The following is a 22,638-nucleotide window of genomic DNA, read 5'->3' as shown; positions in this document are numbered from 1 at the left end:
AGTTTCAGTTCTGTGGCATTAAAAAGTTACTGTAATAAATTTTAATCACCAATATAACAACACAGCACGTGAACATGTGTCCCTCAGAGGACAAAAGAGGAGTAACATAGCCAGAAAAAAGGAAAAGTTAACTTAGAAGGTGAAAAGTTTCCCTTTGTTCTTCATGAATTATCACACATTTTTATTTTGCTTTCCTTGAGCTCAATACACAATACATTAGATCATTTGTGACTGAACAGTGGGAGTCCTTTAATAATATCTTGTTAAGTGTTTCCTTACTTTTAGTTGTACAATTTCTTAATTTTAATTTGTATTGTATCCACAGTAATTTTGGACATATGCCAAACATTAAATTTTTATAATCAGACTACCTTGTAGAATGTAGAGATATTGGGCAGAGGACAATTTACATTTACCAATGCTAGAGATGAGAATTAATCTTCCCCTCCTTCCCTACCTCCCTCACCAGTGATTCTGGGTGTTCAGTTCATCTAAGTGCTGGATTTTCACAGTACTACATGCTTCCTGCTATGTAAGATGAAAGTTGAAAGGATTTCAGCATTCAACACCACACTATCCCAAAGTGGTACTGTTAGGAAAAAAAGCATGCTCTGCATATACAACCACAGATGAGACATACCACCAAAAAAGTGTATGCATTTTACCAGACTTTGCATTTTAAGCAATCTTAAATCTAAACAACAGAAGAAAATTTTATATTTTGTATGTTTTTATTCCAATCAAATTACAAATAGAAGCATTTGAAAATGTACAAAAATAAAAAAGACATTTTCTACACCTTAAAAAAGCAGATCAAACTTACTTCTATATGTACAATCCTTTCAGTGAGAAAGCCTAATCAGCAGACATTTTTTCTGTTCTCTTCTGAGCAATCTATGCCAAAATCCCCTTCCCCCAAATCTAGCCACATTTAAAACTAAAAGCAACATTTCAAAAAGCTAATACACTAAATGTCCCTGAACAGATTACAAAGAAACCATTTTTCACAGGTAATAAACCTGTAGGTGATAATGTATTTCCCTAATGACTTTAGGACAAACTACATCCGGATGGGTAGTTTGCAAATCAAGCTTTCTGTAGTTTGTTGATATGTAACTTGGACAACATACTCAGATTACATTTTTATTTTTAAGCTATTTACATAAATTAAAAAATCAATTATAGCTTTGTTGATAGCATTCTTCATTCCCCCAAAGTTTTAACTCTTCCAAGAAAGGAAAAATAAAGTATCTGCAAATAATTATAAAAAGCAGTAGAAGAGGTCTGAATCCAAAATAATTGTTTTTTGCAAAAGGGATTGCAATGATCACCTGCTCAATACCACATTGTACTAATGAATGCCGAGGAAGCACTGCCACACCAACAGTTTTGAACCATTCTATAATGTCTATTCAAATATTTTTGGTATCAAGTTTTGCTCAGTAATATTGATCAAAATATCTTAAGCAGTATAGTTAATCTCAGTGTTCTGTCACTCTTTTGGCCAAGACACTGTTTTCTTTCAATGCTCTGACAGCTGATGCTTTTTGGAGCTGCAGTAATGTAAGGATAGGCGAGGCAATGCTCGTGTAAAGAGGTAGCTACTTAAACTAACATTATGGAAAAACATTTTTGGGGGACACAAGCCCTTCTTTAGGTCTCAAATACAGTAGGAAATTTTAAAATAGAAAACAGTTCCTCAATTTACATGAATGTGCCCAGTTCCTAAGAGAAGAAGCAAGGTGACCACGCTTCAAAGATAGCTCCCAGGAAGCAGGTTTTGTCCAACCTTTCTTTTTGCCATTCCTTCAGTTGTCAACTTCAACCACACCATTTAACAGAAAGCTGCTTAGCAAGAGAATAGTTAATACCTACTTCTACTGTGTCCAGAATACAGGCACCCAAGCCATAATCTCCTAGCTGCTACCTGTAACGAGCTAGAAGCATTTAATTTACCTGTCCCTGTTGTGGACAGGGATCTCATTAAATTGTACTGTGATGGAGATGAATGCAGGTTGAATACAGGTTTAACAATGGCTCCCTGTCAGCAGCACACTCACCTATGCTAGCTTTCAATTCTGCTGCTTCTAAAGCTTGACTCTAGCCTCTAAAAAATTCCAAACATCTGCAGAGAAACACACTAATATCCCAGAAGTAATGCTCAGTTCTGTACAACAGACAGTTCAGCATGATACAGCCATTCTTAACATTTGGTCCTTCACATCATCTGACTGAAGATCATCATTCTGTACTTACGTGCATAATGTACTTAAAGAATACTCAAGTCTGTTAAGTTTCTCTGGAAGATTTTAGACACATTTTTCTACTGTCTTAAAATATTTTAAGATTGTCCTATAAGCTCATTTCAGCACCAACACATTATAACTAACACATTATAGCATTTTTTACTTGCTAAATAGTTACTTTTTAGTTGACAGGAAAAGTTATTTTTCTGGAAAGATGCTGAGCACAATTTTAAGCATTACTACAGACACACAAAGATTCATGTGGGATACTGTTAGCACTGGTAACATCAGGACATTCTTCAGTTACTTCACACCACTGGTTAAGATTAAAGGATAGTTCTGACAAGCATTTGAAGTTGACTGAAGCTTTTCTTTTCTTGCTAAGACATGATACACAGTTTTGTTGCAAACTGAGAAAAAAAATAGGGAATGTATTTATTATGAAGGAAAATAAACTCTGCAGCATCTAAAATAGGAGTCACTTGGGAAAACAGCTAAATAGCAGTTTAAGGGTAAGATGTAGCTTCACAAAAGACACAAAAAGTTCTGTCTGCCTAGTCATCTACCTCCTTTAACTAAGTTTCATGTAGAGCTAACTGTAAAACCAAAGCCAGCAACAGGCAGAACCAAGAAACATTAATAAGCTTTTGATGTAAGGCAATTGCTTCACTTTTAACAAGGTGAGAAGACAAACAGTGTAGTTTATGGACCAGCCAGTCAGTATTTGAGAGGTAGTCTAGTTGTTCATTTGACTGAGAGAGGTAGAGATGGTTGAGAAATCAATAGCAAAGGCCAGTCAAAATCATATCTCAAGTTTTCTGAGATGGAAAAAAAGATGTCTCAGCCTGAGACTGCTAATGTCACAAGGCAGTCAGTTGTCTTGTTCATATGTATGGGTAAGGTTAGTGTAAAATATCCAGAGAGATTGCTCCCAGAGATAGTCAGTGAAAAAGCTTAACTACATTTTGGCATGTGCCAACCAATTAATACAGGTTATGCATCTTATGACTGTGAAGGTTAATAAAGCTAAGTGGCTCTCCTCTTTTGACAGATCGATATTACTACAATAACAAAGACATACCAAAGACTAGAAGCAAGTCTCAAATTCCATATTGTTTACCTATATAAAATTCAATTTCTTCACATATGAAAGAAACCCTAATATTTTTAGAGATGAAAGCCAACAAGATGTGAGGGTCATACAGTCAACAGGTAATAAAACCCTTGTTAAAGACATCTGGGTACAGAATCATACATAATGCTCCCTTGGATTGATGTAGACTCTTCCAGGTCCTGAGTTTTGTGGGTATCTGTTGCTCCAATTTTTGTAGTAAGTTTGCTGATAAACAGGATACATAGGCTGAAGATCCTCTTGTTCCTGTGGCTCTTCAGCCCCACAAGTAAGTTGCCTTCCATTCACACCTTTCTAAACACACACAAGCAGTAATAAGTTTCATAGTTCATGTATAGAACCCTCAATTCCTATTCTTGGTAAAGCTTTAAGCAAAATCAAAGATATAAGATCTCCAAGACAATCCTATGAGTAAAGAAACAGGAACTTAAAAATTCCACTAACAGACTGAGTTAACCTCATATGTTTGTTTCAAATGAAGTTGGATTCTAAAGCTCAATAAACCTAAAGAGCAAGTCAGCAGCTACGAAAATGTCTGTCAACACTCCTCTGCTTTATGTTACTCACCAAGAAATGAAAGCTGGAGTGTTTAAGTATTTAAATTAGTCAGCAAACTACTATAGGATATTAAAATGGTGCTGCCACTTTTCACTTAACCCACACAACAGTTATGACCAGGATGGACAAATATTTTTTTTGTTCATGAAAACCAACATTATAAGTTTATTTTATGGAATAAGACGGAATCAAAGCTTCAATCAGGAATTCAAGCCATCTTATTATTTACCATGTGCTGCAAGTTTCCAGCATCTCTCTCTCCATACTGGCTCTGCAAAGCAAAATGTTCTTTCTGAAAGAAGAAAAGTTACAGAGGAAACAAGTTAAGATTCAACACTGCAGAACAGTTTTGGTTAAGACAAAAAAAACCAGTCATCCCAAAATAAACTGTCTTAGGAAGTGTCTTAACTGATTCTCATTTAGAATCCTTCTTACAATCCAATGGCTGGTGGAAAAAAGATGAAGATGAGTCAGGATCACCCGTCTCAGCTGTGTTCCCTCTCCAAACATCTTGTCTCCCTCCCAATCTCCTGTGTACACCTCAAACCTGTCTGCTGGCAGAACAGATCCTGATGCTGTCCAGCAATAAAAAACACTCCTGAGTCATCAACACTATTTTCAGCACAAATCCCAAACATGGCCCTATAACAGTTACTACAAAGAAAATTAGCTCAACCCCAGCCAAACTGCCAACTGTAAGAGATGAGGCTCAATATCATCTAAAGAATTTGGAGATGAACAAGTTCATGGGACCTAATGAGATATATTTGCAAGTTCTGAAGACACTTTCACAGGAAGTGACCAACCCACTATCCATCCTATATTAGAAGCAGTGGCAGGCCCGTAGTTCCCACTGGCTGGGAAGGGGAAATAGGACTCCCATGCCTAAAAATGGAGGTAAAGATGACCTGAGAAACTCCAGGTCAGTCGCACTTCAATGCCAAAAAGATGAAGGAGCAGATTCTCCTGGAAACTATGTTAAGGCATTTGGAAAATAAGGAGGTGGTTGGTGACCATCAGCATGGTCTCACTAAAGGCAAATTGAGCCTTACAAATTTAGTGGCAGTCTATAACAGGATCATAATGTTGGTGGAAAAAAGAAGAACAACTGATATCACCTACCTGGACTTGTGGAAAGCATTTGATGCTGTCTCACATAACAGCATTTTCTCTAAACTGAGGAGACATGGATTTAATGGGTGGACCACTCAGTGGATAAAAAACTGACTGGATGGTCACACACATGGAGTGGCTCAAAGTCCAAGCAAAGACCAGCGACAAGCATCATTCCTCAGGGGTCCCTATCAGGACCAGCACTGTTTAACATATTTTTGCAATGTGACAGTGGGATCAAGGCATCCTCAGTGAGTTTGCTAATGACACCAAGCTGGAGGCAAAGGGACGCCCTCCAGAGGGACCTTGGCAGGCTTGAGAGGTGGTTCTGTGTGAACCTTATGAAGTTCAACAAGGCCAAGAGCAAAGTCCTGTACCTGGGTCAGGGCAATCATAAACACAGGCTGGGCAGAGAAGTGATTGAGAGCAGCCCTGAGGAGGAGGACTTGGGATTATTGGTGGATGAGAAGTTACTTCATGCAGAAGCATTGAAATCTCCCTTCTTTCAAACTTATTTTTTTCTTCACCATTATGATAGAAAAACTTCATTTGGGCTGTTTCCACACATCCAGTTAATCACCAACTGCCTGAGTTAATGGCCAATCTAAATCACACCAAGTAATGCCATCTAGGAATTATGATTTAGGGTACAGTTTGCACTGTCGTATCATCATCATCATCATCATCACTCCTAATTAAGTTCTTCATTTATGCCACACTTACTATAGGACCACAATAGGCTAAAGCAACATCTTTGCACAATTGTATGCATATTTTTTGTTTTGCAGTTCCTTCTTTTCCCAACAGTCTCACAGTGGCAGCAACAACACAAAGTAGCTAGGTTGCTGACCTTTCTGCAGAAGTCCCTCCACAGCAAGTATTCATCCACGTAAGTAACATTTGCAGTGGTCATACATCCATATTCTTATCTTCAAGAATTATTTTGAAGAGAATCCAAGCTCAGTAATATTTCATTCTTTCTTACTTTCTCCTCCTTCCTTAACTTTTTACCTTTCCACATTTGTTTAGTTAAAGTTTTGAAGCAATTTTGAGTTAAGTTTTAATATGACCCCCAAATGCATTGTAAAATTACTTAAAAAATCTAATATTTCCTAACCTTCTCCACTCCTCCAACAGTCATTTTTCATCATCTCCACAGGTCTATTTTTCCAAATTTAGTCTGTCAAACTTTTTGTCTTGTAATTCCATTTAAAAGTGTTCCCTCCTGTCCTTAAAGTCACTGTGCTTTTGCTTCTCAAGTCCTAAAATGCAGTCTGCATTTCTGAGAATATGTGATTTACCACTTAGCAGGCAGCATTGTTCTTCCATACCTAAGAGCTAAGAGCATGAGTTCACCACTCAAGGAGGCAAAACACACATGGGAAACAAGAACAGTCCCATCTCCACCAAAAGCTAATGTTCTTTAAACAAAAAAACAAACCAAATCAACAACAAAAAAATTTGCTTGCTTGAAAAATTCTACCAACAGTGGATGTAGACTTGATTTAGACACACACTGGAAACCAGAATAGCAAATTCCAGCTGGTTATTCAATTAAAACTGTTGGTCAAAGGAAATAATTTCTTGGCTAAAGCTAGTATTTAGACATTTATTTCTGTTAGATAAAATGAAACTTGCTTCAAGCATAACAGAGCACATACTGATTAGAAGCTGTACTGGCTAGGAAGACAACCTCCAGCTCCAGGTCTTTTCAGCTCTGGAGTTTCACACAGAGAAAAAGACAGGTACGCTAACAATGTTATGCCAACATCCATTTCTTAAATAAAGCCTAGTTAACACCTAACCTGAAGAATCTTTCTCCTCCCAAAACAACTTAAAACTTTGTTTATCCAACTTTAGAAAATATTCAATTCAGTCTCTACATTTTTTTCTCTATTTACAAATACATTTTCACATTTAATTAAACATTCCAACACCACAGTCAACTTCAGCCATATTCTTTAGTACCCATTAACAGAAGCCACAGTAAGCACAACCTAGAAAAAATTCAGACAGAAAAGTTCTGAAGAGGAAAATAATAAGTTACACACTCTCTTATGCCTACCTCTTTTATAAGTTGCTCTGTAAAGGAAAAATAATTTCATTTCTTAGTTTTGCCATTTTACCATCCAGCAGCACAACATAGGCACAAATATCACAATAGACCACATCTTTTGATTCTATAAGCAAGAGAATATTTTTCAAATACTTTAAGCAGGAATATTAGCAGAAGGATGATTCATCAAAAATTGCAGTTGTTGAGTACTGTAGTAACAGAAGAAATAGCTATGATGCCCAACCTGAGCACAGAAAAGCACTGGTTCTTATGTGTCATCTTTGGTGCTATACCACCTTTAAGGTAAGCAGATGAAAACCTATTATTATTTATGCCAACAAAATGTTTCCTACCTTCCCAATGTTATAATCATCTGGCAGCAGTGGATCTCAGAATAGTTTCCCCACTTCACTCAGCAACAAAACACACAGGTATTACCCATTAAAACGTTTCCAGCATAAGGAATGCTTTAATCAGCAACTGATATTTGGTGAGCTTTAGTAACCATCAGTCACAATCTACAAGGATATTTTCAGTGTTATTAAAAACTCCATCAAAATTCTTCTTAAAAGTAGGTGAAGACTTTTTTTTCCCCTCTATGAGAAAGGACTTTTTTAGGTCTTTAAAGCTCCAAAGATACATCATAATATTGGAAAAATGGTATCTCTTATTAAAAAAATGATTGCTTTAATTAGCTCAGTGTTATAGTTCAGCACAGTAGTGGTTAGAATCACATTATATATGGTATGCACTGAAGATGGAACAAAAATTTTATTAAAAACAATTACAATTTAATTCTTACAAATACTTATAGGTCATGGAAGTTTTCTTCAATGTAAACAGAAATCTAAAAAATCTGACTGATTAATTTAATAGAAACACACACACAGAAAAGACACCTTAGGGCCCATGGCCAGGGTCTATAACTGACTGGTTTATTATATGAAGTGTAATAATCAATGATAATAGCTTAAGTCATCTCTTAAGAACAGATCTCCTCTATAATGCTTAGTGCAAGAGAAGCCTGAATTCACCTGGAGTTTCCCAAGCAGTCCAATCCACCTCAAAATCATGCTGTAAAGAACATAGCCTTACCCTTCCTTGCTCCCTGCTTATTCAAAATGTTTCATTTGCTAGAATCATCTTTTCATCTTTTCCTCTGTGAGCCTATTTGATCAGACTACACCCACACAAACACTAAATGCTAGTAAAGATGCTTTTTGCCTATTGCTGTCTTCTTTGGACAGATTTAGATGAGAAGAAGCTACCCCTGAAAGTACACTAAAAATTCAACTGTTTGTCACAAAATTGGTATGGGTCTTTAACTGCTGGTAAATGCAAGAAGATAAAATTAGGAGTTACATAATTGCAAGTATTTAGAAGTGATTTAGTGATCTTCAATGAGAATTAAACTCATACTTTGGTAAATTAGCCATGTCAAAGCCCAAATCCCAATCTATCCCCACCCCTCAAATACTAATAACTCAAAAGAATGGCAGTTGTTACGAGCAAAGGAGCTGATGTTAAGTCACTTTTTATGCTTACCAAGCATAATATTTCCCACTTATGAAGACTGCTTTATAAAGCTATGTATATTCTCTCACCACAGAATTTCAACTATAGGTTTTTCTAATTCAAAAGGAGCTGTGTCTGTCAAAGGCTGTTAGAAATACAAGATGATCTGTCTACCAGTTTCTTGACCTCTAAGGATGACTTTAACATCACAGAAAGAGATTTGGATATCACATACGTAGGGAAACAGCTTGGTTGTGAAACCATTGAAAAGCTCCATATATTACCAGGAAACATAATCAGACCAAATTAACATAATAAAGCAAAGTTAACACTTTCCTTAAGTCAATTTAAGATGCACATAAACAGTTACTCACCTGAAGCATAACTTCTTTCTGTGGTACTGACAGTGTTCTCTCCTCAAACGAGGCTGGTTTGTGAGTGGGTGGAAGATCAATCCTGTAGTAAAGAGGGAATGAAATATGACACATCATGTTTGTGAAGTCCAAATGAATGGTCAGATATTAACTGCCAAATCACTCAACACTCAGTACTCAGGAACAAACACTTTTCAGTCAGCAATGACTCAGATGTCATGTATTGTAATGGACCACTGGCTATTATTCAGCCATACACTTTTTGTAGAAAAGCACCACCCAGAATTTGTTATTTGTTGCATCCTGTGTTAAGCAGGCTGAACTTCCCCCCATATACTCCAACTAAGGAGGATTTGACACTAGTGGTATCTAACATATTTCTAAGTTACAAGATACAGCTTTAACCACATTTTTAACTATAGTTTTTCTTAAAAAGCCTTTAAGAAAGTCTTACTAGCAATACTTACATGCAAGACTTTCTCTATTTTAACTTTTTCAGTGAAAGCAAATGGGTATAAAATAATTTAAATGTTAAAGATCATTCATATAAATATGCTTCAGATACAGAATTTAAGAGAAACAAACAAGAAACAGCATTTCTAACCATGTTAGAAGTTGTTCAAAAGAAGACTCATGACTCATCTTGCTAGCTCAATGCAAATGAGAAAACTTATTTTATGCTAAAGGCTCTAAGATATTTTATTCTAGTTCTCATTAACTATATATACAGACATGAGCAACATCTCTCATTCAGTTTAAGTGTTAACTAACTGTATATGGGATGTAAGAAACTGTATACGGGGTGTAAGAAAACTCATAAATATTCTAAGCCCTTGTCACTTTTTTATGCACATTCCAAACAGGATCTAGCCACCATCAACTTGAACTGACAACATTTTTACAGAAATTTTTGTTTCCTTTTTTTGTTTGATCACATTGAATAAAATAAAATGCATGTCTGTGCCAGACTTGAAGAAACAACCAACATTCCAGAAAGTACAAATCAGTAATTTCTAAGCATGTATCTGTAGGAGCTTGCCTAATTTTACAAACATTTCAGGATTAGTTTTAGGGGGTCTTTATATCTGCAAAGCATGGCCAATTTACTTGCAAGTTAGACCTGCAGTTACAACAAACTAGCACTAGTCACTGGCATCAGTCAAGAGGGAACTCTTCTTTGCCCTCCAGTTAAATCCATGAGTAGTTTTCTTTCAAAAAACCCCAATCTTCTCAAAAGATAAAGCATTATATTACTTCTGAAGTAATTCTTACCTTCCTCATTTCTTTTTCAGATATGCAAGTGTGATTTCACATTTGTCTACTCTGAAAATAGAGCCTGTAAATTACAAAAGCTGAATAGCTGCTAAATTAAGTCAGACACTTAAATTCCTGTATAGAACAAATGCTTTCTGCATATCGCTTTCAGTTGAATAAAAAAGGTCCAACACATACTCACACTTTGTCAAGATAGGCTGGCCTTTTCTTCCTTGGGGTCAGCAGCACTGTCACAAAGATGGTAATGATAAAAAGAGCAAGGACTGCTCCAATCACAGCCCCTGCTACAGCAACAGAAGATGTCTGCTTAAAGGGCACATCTGCAATGTGATAGCATAGATTACAACTTTAAGAAGTTCATATACTTTTTCAAAACTCAGATAAGCTACTTCAGTGTTGGTCTGAGAAATATTTTTTTTTTGCATTGCCAAATAGAAAGCCTTGTCCTGCAGTAGTGCTTTTGCAGTATTGCCTCAACTTACCCAACTAAAAAATGGGGAATTAAGAGAGCTCATGAAATCAAAATCTGATTTAAAAGATTTCATGGGCTACTTTTATTAAGTACTAGCAGCATGCTTTCATTTTCAATTTGAAGGTAAGATGACATTACAAAACATATGGTTTGCACTTAAATGATCTAACAGGGTCTTAATTCAAAAACCTGGGCAACCACGGTTTATTGACAATCTTTCTTTAAAGAAACTTAAGTCAGCAGAAAGCAAAAACCTCAAAATCAGGTAAAAAAACCCAATATACTACTAGCAGCAATGAACACACAAACAAACATTAAATACTTGGCTTACACTTGTCAAAGTGAACCCCAAGACTACCTATCATCTTTACGACTTCACACTTCAAGCTACAAGAAAGTGATTTTCATAAATATATTTTAATAAGGGGAGAGAAAAAGCTGTGTTTTCTTTCTTTTGAAAGCAAAGACCTTAGCATTGTCAAATCTAATCCTGAACAACTCTCATTCTGATTTAATAAACTTGTCAGTTTTTAACAGCCACTCCTTTAATGATGCTTAGAAATCAATTTTTAAGTCTCAAAACGGAAAAAGCTGCTAACCTATTTTAACTTAAAATCATCAGTGCTTCAAACTTGTACCAATAGGATCAACAAAAATTTTCACAGTTGGAAAAATTCATGTCAGCTGCAATAAACACTTACCTACAAAATTTAGGCAGTATACATTAAATAATGCTCTGATTTACATTGATTCCTGAATCAGAAAATTTAACAGCCAAGAAATTGAAAATTAACACAGTTCTATACCTTCAATACATTTCTAAAGCACTCTACTTCAGCTGTTATCCAAATGCAACACAACCATTCTCTAATCACTTATCCAAAGAAATTTTGAGAGCCTCTTCAGCTGTATGTTCTGTTCACAGATAAAAACCCTGAAACTATGCAATGTGATTTATCAATTCCTCAGATTTCTAATGTTCTGTCTGTACGCTGGAAAGCTGAGCAAAATCCCCCAATTAAAATAAACCTCAAAATACAACACTTGCACTCTAATAAAGCAATTGCTGTCTCCTCACTGCTTATGAAAGATCTGACATGAATATTCCTCTGGGATCACACTCACAAAGGTATATTCAAGTAACTTGAAAAAAATGGAAATAAGTTTTTTTTTGTGCCTTTCTTAATGCTAAGGAATAAAGTAACTTGCAGAAGTTACTTCTCTCCTCAAGATGAAAGCAAAGTAACACTCTTGGTTTACATAACAGCTTTCCTGGCATAAGCTTCATGTGTCCATCAGATACCAGCCTGGACACTATAAACTGTCCTGGCTTTGGCTGGGATAGAGTTAATTTCTTCTCTGGAGCTGGTACAGCGGTTTGGATTCAGAATAAGAATAATGCTGATGATCCACCCAAGTTTCGGGTTTTGCTAAGTTGTGTTTATCCTAAGCCAAGGACTTTTATTGCGTATGTGTGTTTGTCTCATGCTCTGCCAGTGAGGAGCTGCACAAAAGAGAACTGGGAGGGAACGTAGTTGGGACAGGTGACCTGAACTGGCTGAAGGGATATTCCACAGCACAGAACACCATGCCAAGTATACAAACTGGGGAAATTCCCCAGAAAGAAGTATTGTGAATCACTTGTTTGTTTCACTCCCATTGCTTTCATTATCCATTACTATTATAATTACATTTAACTTTGTTTTTAATCATTAAACTGTTCCCATCTCAACCTGCAAGTTCTAGTTTTGATTCTCCTCCCATTCCAACGGGGTGGGTGAAGCAAGCAGTTCTGTGGTGCTTAGCTGTAAGCTGGGCTTAAACTACAACACAAGCATAAATCATAATTTTTCCTGAAGAATGGGCACATGAATCAGTGGAAGTCTCACCTAATCACTGCATTTTAACTGGCTTAAGTTTAGCTTATACTGGGTGTCCTCTTCTTTAAGTGAGAAAGTCTCAACTAACAAATATACATTCTTAGGTCCAGAACTCTTGAAGATGCTTTGGTCTTGTGATTATATCAGAAGAGTTTCTTGACTGCTTCATCCTAACTCCATGGTGCTTTTTCTTCTAGTAAATTCTGCTATAGCAAGAAATATCATAAAGTATTACACTTTCAAAGTCCACCCACTGAGTCTCCTTTTGGGTGACATGACAATAAGCATCCATTTTCTTCTGAACACCAGGAAAAATAGCAATACCCCAGCACACTGACACACAGGAACTGAATTTGGTTCTTTGAACTTCTTTGGCAAAACATCAGTCCAACCAGCAGAATGATCATAAACCTAGACCACCATGACAAGCTGAACAAGCCAGAGAACACCTATGGTGCCACCTACAAAGCATTTTAACCACCAGATGGTCAGAAATAGATGGGAATTGATTAACTACAAGAAATATGGTTAAAGCAAACAAGGACAATAGAATGAAAAAAACAAGACTATTTTTAAGTATGCAATTCCTAGTTAGTTTATCAGCTGTACATGAAATTAAATGTTTTGAACAGCGATCTCTTCCATTTATCATTCTCTTAATCTTCTTAAAAGAGTTTCTGAAGACACTTGTTTTATAAGCCTAGGGTCTCCAAGGGGAAATACTGAACAGCCCATCTCAAAGAGCTTAAACACTTTAGTTCATTCTATCCAGCCTCTGGGTTTATTGTGCTTTTCCATCTCCACTTTTTAAGAACATAACTATGAAACATTTTTGAACACTACCTATGTTCCAGAATGTAAGAAAAAGTTTATTCACACAACAGCCATTTGTACGTACAATCAATTCTTTTTACAGTAGACATAATGTACAAAACATTGCAATGCGCGTAAGCCCTATCCCTATTAATAACTTCAACTCCAGAACATTTCAACTTCTTAACCCATAGGAATTAAATATATATATATTTTAAAAATCAAAGCAAAAAATCCACAGAGACAAAAGCAAGATATCCCATGTGGAAAACTGGTTTATGGTTATGTTTATTTCCAAGTAACACCATCTTTTAAAGATGATAGATCAAGTTTTTATTTGAAGAGAGGTATAATCTCTTTATTCCAGAGATAATTTGGATCAGAACCCTCTGCTAGAAATTTCACTCCTTTTCTTGTGTTTGCACTCAAACTACAGATAACCACAATATCACTTGCTATTGTTTTTGAGACTTTGGTCAATCATGTATCAGTACTCCATTAATCCAAACCCAAACTTAAGTTGTTTAGGGATGCTTTTCCATTTGAATTTCAAATAAAGCTGTTGCCTTAATCTTTTTCAAAGACATGCAGTCATATGCAATCACAGTGTATTGTCTACAACGCTCAATACAACTATTTTTGTGAAGCTCTAAATGCTGTAAGCTACCAAACATCATGAGGATAGAAAAGAACTTCCAGCATCAATGCTCATGAAGCAGCTGTAATTATGCAGCCTATTTCATGTCAATGGTAGCAGAGACTTTTCCCTTTTCAGGTTTCAAACACTAATAGCCTTATCAGCTTCAATTTCCTCAAGCTAAACACTTAAAAATGGCACTTCAAAAGATTCACTATTCTATTTATGAATTTATCATTGTTCTGCAATTCATCTAATGGTATTTCATTCCTCCTCCTATAATCAGCAGATTCAGTTTGGTGAATCTGCTCAGGACAAAGCAGAACTATTTCACATGTTGGACAAGAATTTCTACATATAATGGATACGGTGTCATTTTAAAGAACATGTAAAATCAGTATGGATTATTTGCAGGGAAAACAAATCCACTGCGGTACAGAGACTGCACAAATCATCTGAATTCCTGTTTCAAAGACCCTTTAGCTGCACCATTGAAGAGTGCGTTTTCAATACCTGAAGTAGCAGTGCAAATGTCCACTTCCCTACTAATAATCTGAAACTCTGGTTACCCTCTTCAAAGCAGGCATTGCAACTTAGTCAGAAGCAGCGTAAAACCGCTGTTTTAACTTCTGGTCATAGAAACTCTAATGCTTTTTGGCACCTGGGAAAATAAGCACATTCACATCAGCCTCCAGCTTTGGAATCTGTATGGGTGTTTTCTCCTTAGTTGTGTCCAATTAACCAGCTTTTAAATTCAATGTTAAGATTCCCACAAAGCCTCCAGAACAGGTCTCAAAAATTGCACCCTGTGAATTTGCAAAGAGCATCTTGTATGCATTAATGAGTTTTGACATCCTGCCAATTACAGGCCTAACAAAACACCTTACTGTATGTATATATACAGACACTAGAATAAGCTTTAGAAATCAATGACTATAAAAAAATAACTTTTCATCTTATTCAAATACAAGCCTTTGACCTGTTTACAGTTACTCCTCAAAATGTTGTTTATAAGTTAGTTTCAGTGCAATGACTTAACTTTTAAGTATATAGTTACAAGAAGGCTCATTAAAATGCTAAGAGGTATTCATTTTTAAGCAGAAAAAACCCTAGAAAATAAAGCTCTAATTCTGCTGTAACTCATTTTAATTGGCAAAGTATTTGCTATATAGATGCATCAAGTTTACCGTGGATGGTACCTAGATTGGAGTAAGTCAAAGCCCCCAAAGATTATATTTGATCATTGCCTTGGGTAAACTTATTTTTAAATCAGAGAGCCAAGACAGTCACTTTTTATTCTTAAACAATATTGAATGGCAACTTTAATTTAGCCTTTTTTTTTTTTTTTTAAACTCTGACATAGACCAATATAAGCACTCTGTGTTAAAACTCAAATCTTAAACAGTAGTACAGCATTGGGAAAAAAAAGCAGCTCAATTTCCCCCAGATTCAGTATTTCCATTGTGTCAAGTCACAATATAAAAACCTTCAAAAAAAAGTTTCAAAAAGTTTATTCCTCCTCTTGTGTAAGTATAAACAATCTGAAAGTGACCAGCCAATGAAGTGAACTGCAGGTACATGTTTAGTTTTCAGTGGTTACTACACATACCACTCCCTCCGAGATATTACCGCACCATCTAAGTGAGAAACAAAGTCATCATCCTCATAAAATTCGCCATGCATAAAACCCATTCCAAATGTTCCACCTTCATGGTAATCCATTGATCTTTCATGACGGTCCTGGTACCTGTTAGTATTGTCTATATTGTTCAACTCAGGTTTTCCAGGGTCTTCTAAATAATCTTTAGATATTAAGTTCATTGGGTGCTTTGTTTCTTTTTTTATACTGCCAGGGTAAGAACCCATATCATCTGACTGAAGAACATCTATTTGGGACTCTTTTTGCATATCTGATGGTGGAATGTAGCTCTTAGCAAAGTAGTCACCGCGGAACGTCTTTCTTCTCTTATAGTAGACAGCTCCAACCAGAGTACCAAGAAGTAACAGTAAAAGAATCCCACCCACCACACAGCCGACGACGATACCCCAAGTGTCGTCCTGCTTTGTTGGCAAGGTTGATGTTGGGAAATTTATTATTCTAGGTTCTGTTGCTAAACCTGTGGTGCCATCAGTCGAAGGATGCCAGGGAACCGTGGGCAGTCGAGTGGTAGTAGTAGGAGGATCTAATGGAAAGAGCAAAGAAGTAGACAAGACACAGAAAAGGCACAGAATGTCAATGCAAGCTAAATCAGTTAAGGGTTTATAAGAAAGCAAAGTTGATGGGTATGTTCTACAAGAATAGTTTTTCATTCTCAAGTTCATGGCACTATAAAATCTTAAATTACTCACAAGCTATGAACTAGCTTCCTTACACATGGTTTTGAGTTAAGCTGCAGCAGGACAAAGTATGGGGAGTGAACAAAATAAAAGTACCCCTCAGGTAGATAATTTGTCCTCCTCAAAGTAAGGAGATGGAGTTTTTCCACACAGATATTGACTGTTCATTATTTACCTCCTCCAAGGAGAGAAACCCCAAGCAGTCCTCTAACTTTCCATCCAGCCATAGGGAATTCTGGATCAAATTAATTGATTATGCCACAGAGTCAATCATTTCACATTAAATTCCCCCTTCAGAAATAGTTCAGGGCACTGAATATAAGAATGAAAAACTATGAGTTGTGTGCTCAGTCACATGAACTACTGAATTTTAAGCTATTCTCTCCAAAAACATTTGTTTCATTAATAAAACTTAGGCTCACCTTGGGATTAGTGAAAGAAGCATAGTTAAAAATGGCATGTATTAATCTCAAAGTAAAACTTATGTTGAGCAAGGAGCCTTCAGGTTTTTAAAATAATAAAAAAATGGAACATTTGAACCAAAAATTATTTCTATGCATTCCTTCTACAAGCCATTTGATCCTTCATGCACAAAGAAATTTCCATATTCATTCCTCAATATAAAATGATTTCCTGTCAGGTTATGCACGTAAACAAGGGACTGCCAGATACCAAGTTCCTCCAGCATGCAGCTTTTTCCTTTGTTCTTTAGGTCTACTGGATATGTATGCATCTGTATTGCAGACAAGGTTCCAAGTGATGGGCTGATGTCACTGAGATTATACCAGTCAATCACAATATAATTCACAACTCCACTTCTTATTTCTATGCCGCGCTGGAAAGAAATTACTTCTTGCCCAATGCAAGCTAATTATTTTAAAATCAAAAAAGCAATTCTAAACATATTATTACAGCTTGAACCTTTCAGAGAGAATATTATATGGACAGCCAAGTAGCTCATTATATCATGTTATTTAGTTAAATGCCCATAAGCAAGATCCATGAAAGCAGTACTACCACCACATTAGAGGCACCCTAAATTTACCACCACAAAGAGTAAACCACATAGAACTAGAGCTCTGTCAAGCTTTCAGATAGTTGACAAATCCCAATTAAATAGCCATAAATATGATTTTTAATCTCACTACTCAGAGACAGACATACAATTTTCTCATAGTAGACAGAATTCTCACATTTGTTGTGATTACTACACGTCTTGCTGCTGAATGCAACATTTTAAGCATGACATAAGTAAAGTTTTACACAGACTTTCGAAGAGCATAATTGTATTCCTTAACTATGTAAAAAGTGATGGTTCGTTAGGGAACTATACATAAATGGAATTAATTTGACAGAAGACAGGAAACTGAACAAGAAAGATGCACTACCAAAATGAGTAAGAGGAATTCAGATTATGATTTTAGTAAAAATTGATTTAAAAGTGGGTTTGATAATTTAACAAAGAAGTAGAGACTGAAGTATCCAGGGTTCTGTGTCCCACACATCCCTAGGTCATGAAGTTCAAATCCCTCTTCCTTGAAAAGGTATTTGCTTTAGATACAAGATTTGCAACGCTAAAACACAATTTCAAACAGTGCTAGCAAGATCCTTCCAGGCTATATATATATACTTGTTTGGATTTAATTAGCTAGCTTTGTAATTGTTTTGCCTCTAATACTGAGGTCTTAAGTCCTATCTCTCCACATCCACAAGTATGTAGCATTTGCATCCTGGCAAATGTAACCATTGCATACATGAAATAAGCACAGTGGCAATTACAATCTTTATTTATAAAATTCGGTGTTTTACAAAGAGTTTTTCCTTCAGAACTTCCCATTCGTCCACCAGTTGTCAGGTTGTCCAGCTGCATTACCAACAAGCACTAATTAACATATTAAATCAACTGCAAACACAGGATCAATTAAGCATTTGTTTACATGTACTCCTGCAATACATAACCATGATACCTCTAAGGATTATTTGTTTCAGTACTTTCTATTGTTGAAGAATGACAAAATGAAAACTGTCCCTTCTTGTTTATAAGGCCAATTACAACTAAGAATATATGAGTTCACTTCTGCTATCACCCAGAGCTTTCTAAATGTAATTTTTTTTTTTTTTTTTACTTCCTGTACCAATCAGTTTTCCCAAATAGAGAACATGAAGATTGGGAGTGCCAAAATTTTATGTCTACCTCATAACATTTTGCTTGCAAATCACATCTCAAATGCCATCTCCAAAAGAAGAAAATGCCACTCTTATCTGTAGCTATGAAAAACATTATTATTTCATTTCAGTAAGTTCTTTAAATATAATATTTCACAATCACTGATATGTGTTTGAGTTCTTAATTCTTTCCACAAAACATTAAGGCCATAATTTAAATTTTGTTTCATATGGCACTTTATTCAAAAGCAACAATTTCCTACTGATGACTTCCTTTAACACTTTACTTTGGATCCAATATTTAACAGCTCTCATCTCTTTCACTGATGTAGGCTTCTGTTGTTGCACAAAGCAAAATGTATTAAAATATCCACGTGGATCAGGGAGCTGAAAGTAGCAGAAATTCTGGAAAATATTTGCGTTTAGTTTAAATGCATCTTGATTTCAGTTTTTGTCTCTTACTATGTTCTGGGCCCTGTGCAAATCCTGTTGACATGTACCCTGTAATAATGATGAGGACAAGAAGACCCCAACAAAATTTCTTCTACATAGTTACCACCCCCATTAAAATAAGAGACGTAACTGAAGAAAGCTAAACCCGATTTTCTGCTATGAATATAACAAGTGAATTGGCTCTTTCCATACAAAAAGAAGCCAAGTTTGCCTAGTTGGTTTCAAAGCCTTTGACACAGTTTTCTGCCAATAAAAGCAAGACTTGCTTTTGACTTCAAATGGAGCTCTGATACTACCTCAAATTAAAGGACCATGGTCCCTGTGCACTGATTAGTTTGCACGCTCTTCATTATTTCCCAGATGTTTCCTATCAAAGTCAGTACTGATTTTCAACAGTGTCAACTTAATATTTTTGTTTTTCCCTTAAATGATATACTTTTCTTGATATACTTTACTCAGCTCTTACAATACCAAGAACTTATCTTGGACAGGGGAGTTTCAACCATTAAGTTTAGTACAGGCGTCCAACCAACATGACATGTTTCTTGTTCCAAACACTACATCTCCTTGCTTCAATCATCCTGCAGTACCACATCCTTCAAATGTCTGGGACTCACCTCTTCTGGTGCCAATTCAAAACCAACAATCAGCCAAGTGTCAGAGAGATGAAAGTAGAAAGAGATGGATGAATCATCTCTGAAAAACCAGACCACTATCTTTAAAGTCTTAGGTTTAAGTCTTGTCTTGATATTTTCAGCTTATCATTGTAAAAAATCAACTACAGAACACAATATTCTTAAACCATAAACCATTTTGGACTTAGCCCACTATGAAGGATTTCAGAGGTAAAGTGACCAGCTCTACTTCAGGTAAGATAATTCAATACTGGCACAATTTCCTTGGGTTAAATATTGTCATTTAAGTATTATGGAAACAAAGTTTTGGAAGGAAAGGTTCCCTGGAGAGTTGTTGTGCGTGTTAACATAGTTAAAGTCTGTCTGGTTCCAAAAGCCACAACAGAGTGGCCAAAAATAGCTCCCCCTATGTGAAAAAAACAATCCCACACCATTCAAGATAAAAATGTACCTTTTTTTTGCCTCCTACAAGACAAGGACCTGCTATCAATTGCTTCTAATCCAAAGTGAGTTGGCTTGGCACAAATTACAAGATCTCTCTTTGTACATGTCATTTTATTGAGTGGCAAGTATCTACCTATATATGTATTATTTGTATGTTTGCACAGATACATACATACATTATAGTGTCTTAACTAGCTCTTCTTGCTAAATTAACCATAGGTGTTAAATAATAATTCTGTGCATCTGTGTCTTAAAAATTGGCTCTTTCTTTCAACTGCTGAAAAACTTATAGTAGCAACTCCTTTATAACAGGAGGGAAAGTCAGGTTTCCATGGAAGAAGATTCTGAATATCTGAGAGTAAATGATTTGGAAATTTATCATTCTTTCTTTCTTTCTCCAACCATTGCTACTCTATGGTCAAATAATAGGTGAGGACACTGCATAACCCTCTCCCCACAGTGTCTTGCCTACAAAGATTCCACACTGGAGCTAAATATTTTCCTTTGGATTATTTTCAGTGTGTGTATCCCCACCTCTTATTTGGCAGCATAATACTAAGATTGGTACCAACAATTTCTTTCATCAATCATCCATTTTCAAAGTTCAGTGTGCTTTTGTGGTTTCTAGCTGGGATTTTCTTACACCAAATAAAAGATTTTGGTATTTTTTTGGGACACAAGAGAAACTTATTATTAACGTAACCTCTGGCAGGGAAGAATATTCAGGAAGACCACTGAAAATTCAAAGCCTGCTAGCCCAGGGAGCAAAAACACTTTGCTAAAGAGCAGTTTGTCCACATCCCTTCCAATATGTAATTTAGAAAATAAAAGAGTGCCTGTATTCACAAGGCACTCTCAGAACAGAGGTTTATATACAAAGCAGCCAAAACTAAAACCAATGATCAGTCTCTGCTATGTTAATCCTCACAATGTCCACTCTACAAAAGGGTGACCCTGTACTTGCAAAAAACACCTTCCTAGGATTGCTGCCTAACAAAGTCTGGCTTTACTTTTAACAAAAGCAATCTCTTCCAAAGGCTGTCATGACAGAGGCCTACCTTAATGCAGTCTCCCAGCTCACCTCTCCCTTGCAAGGGGAGAAAGGGAAAGCCTCGGTAAACAGCATGAAGGTGAAGGAACACAGAGCCAAGAGAACAAAGTTCAATTCCTTGGGTAAGAAAACTGAGTAAATCAATGTTGTACAAGGAAGTGTATCAAGCCAATAGCTTGTTTTGGAAAACTCTTATTCAATGCTTGAACTCCATGAGGAGCATGACTTGCTTTTGCTAGACAGCTATGAAAAAAGTTTAATTTTAAATCACTGAATAAAAATAGCAAGGATAGCTGTGCCTTAAAAGCAATATAAAAAGGTGTATCAGGCTTCAAACACCATTTGAGTATTTCTCTATCCCAATAAAGATGTAGAATCTCCTGAAACTGAAAGCTGAATTCACCATTTAGTTCCTGTCAACTATTGCTCTTCCATTTCTGTTTTCACATAAAGAATATTAACAAAGTTTAGGAGCACAACAGAACTTATTAAAAACATACCTTTGACTTTTTAAACAATGAATAGCAGGACCAAAACAAATTTTTTGCTCAGCTTACATTCCAAATCTACAACACATTTCAACTTGATAGGTATTTTTTTCTAGCAGTTAAAAAGCTTAACAACTACCAGCATGGTGACTGTTCAGAAACATTAACTTCATAAATCCTTTTTGACAGGTTCATAATTAAAATTTGAAAGATGGTGCGGTCATACAGCTTTGTCCATTAACTTCCAAGTTTCACTTTACATTTTATGACCTGATTTATACAGTGGACAAGATCAAAGATAGACAAATAATCTAATTGATTATTTCAGCTTTCTGTTCTACAGTACATCAGTGTCATGTTTACCATTGATACCTGCCAAGTTAAGTCAAATATTAAAGATGGTAAGTGGATTGATTACTAGGCACTTGCCCATCCTCCATCATTTAAGGGCATTTCAGTTATTTAAAGAACCAATCACTCTGAAAAGTTAGTTCTTAGGAGTTACAATAAAATGTGCTTAGTATTTGTTTCTGAAAACAATACAGGTGTTATACTAGTAATTGCTTCACCTCTCCTGCTTTTATCAAGTGTCTTATTATGAAGTTAATACACAGTGTTTTTAATCATTTTGTCAGCATGAGAAACATAGCACTTGAAAAGACTGAAATTTACTGTTAGATAAAACCTTTACTGTTACTGATGTGCCTAACTGGCAGAACCATGACCCTGTATGATTCTGCACTAAGTAAGGCTCAGTTTTGTCACTCCCTGAAAACAGCTAAGGTTTGCTAATTGCAGTTAAATCCCTACAGTACAACAAAGTTGCTGAGCACAGCTGAAAAGCAGCACACATATAAACAGTGTCCATCAGCTCACAGCAAAGGCCAGCTGCTGCAGCTTAACTATCTCTGCACTGAGCTGGTTTCAACTCCAACATTTGCATTAGGCTAGAATGTAAACCATCACACCACTGCCCAACCAGCCTGTATGCCT

General features: G+C 36.1%; 1 protein-coding gene across 2 annotated transcripts in view; it reads right to left on the bottom strand.

Moving 5' to 3' along the window:
* Positions 1-224: 224 nt before the first annotated feature.
* Positions 225-22,638, bottom strand: part of NECTIN3 (nectin cell adhesion molecule 3) — a 58,491-nt gene continuing 36,077 nt past the window's right edge. Inside the window, exons 6-9 of one of the 2 annotated variants that reach the window (XM_015636604.3) lie at positions 10,451-10,589; positions 8,995-9,076; positions 4,166-4,228; positions 225-3,672 (exon numbers count right to left, since the gene is read on the bottom strand). In XM_015636604.3, coding sequence (XP_015492090.1) covers positions 3,496-3,672; positions 4,166-4,228; positions 8,995-9,076; positions 10,451-10,589 — 461 coding nt within the window. In that variant the 3' untranslated portion in view covers positions 225-3,495. Of the gene's footprint in view, positions 3,673-4,165; positions 4,229-8,994; positions 9,077-10,450; positions 10,590-13,383; positions 16,255-22,638 lie in introns of those variants that run through there. The other variant, XM_019007608.2, reaches the window with a different exon arrangement.

The sequence above is a fragment of the Parus major genome, chromosome 1 (assembly GCF_001522545.3).
Source record: "Parus major isolate Abel chromosome 1, Parus_major1.1, whole genome shotgun sequence".
Lineage (NCBI taxonomy): Eukaryota > Metazoa > Chordata > Aves > Passeriformes > Paridae > Parus > Parus major.
Note: the sequence above shows the minus strand (reverse complement) of the source record. Positions and strands in the feature narration are given on the sequence as shown.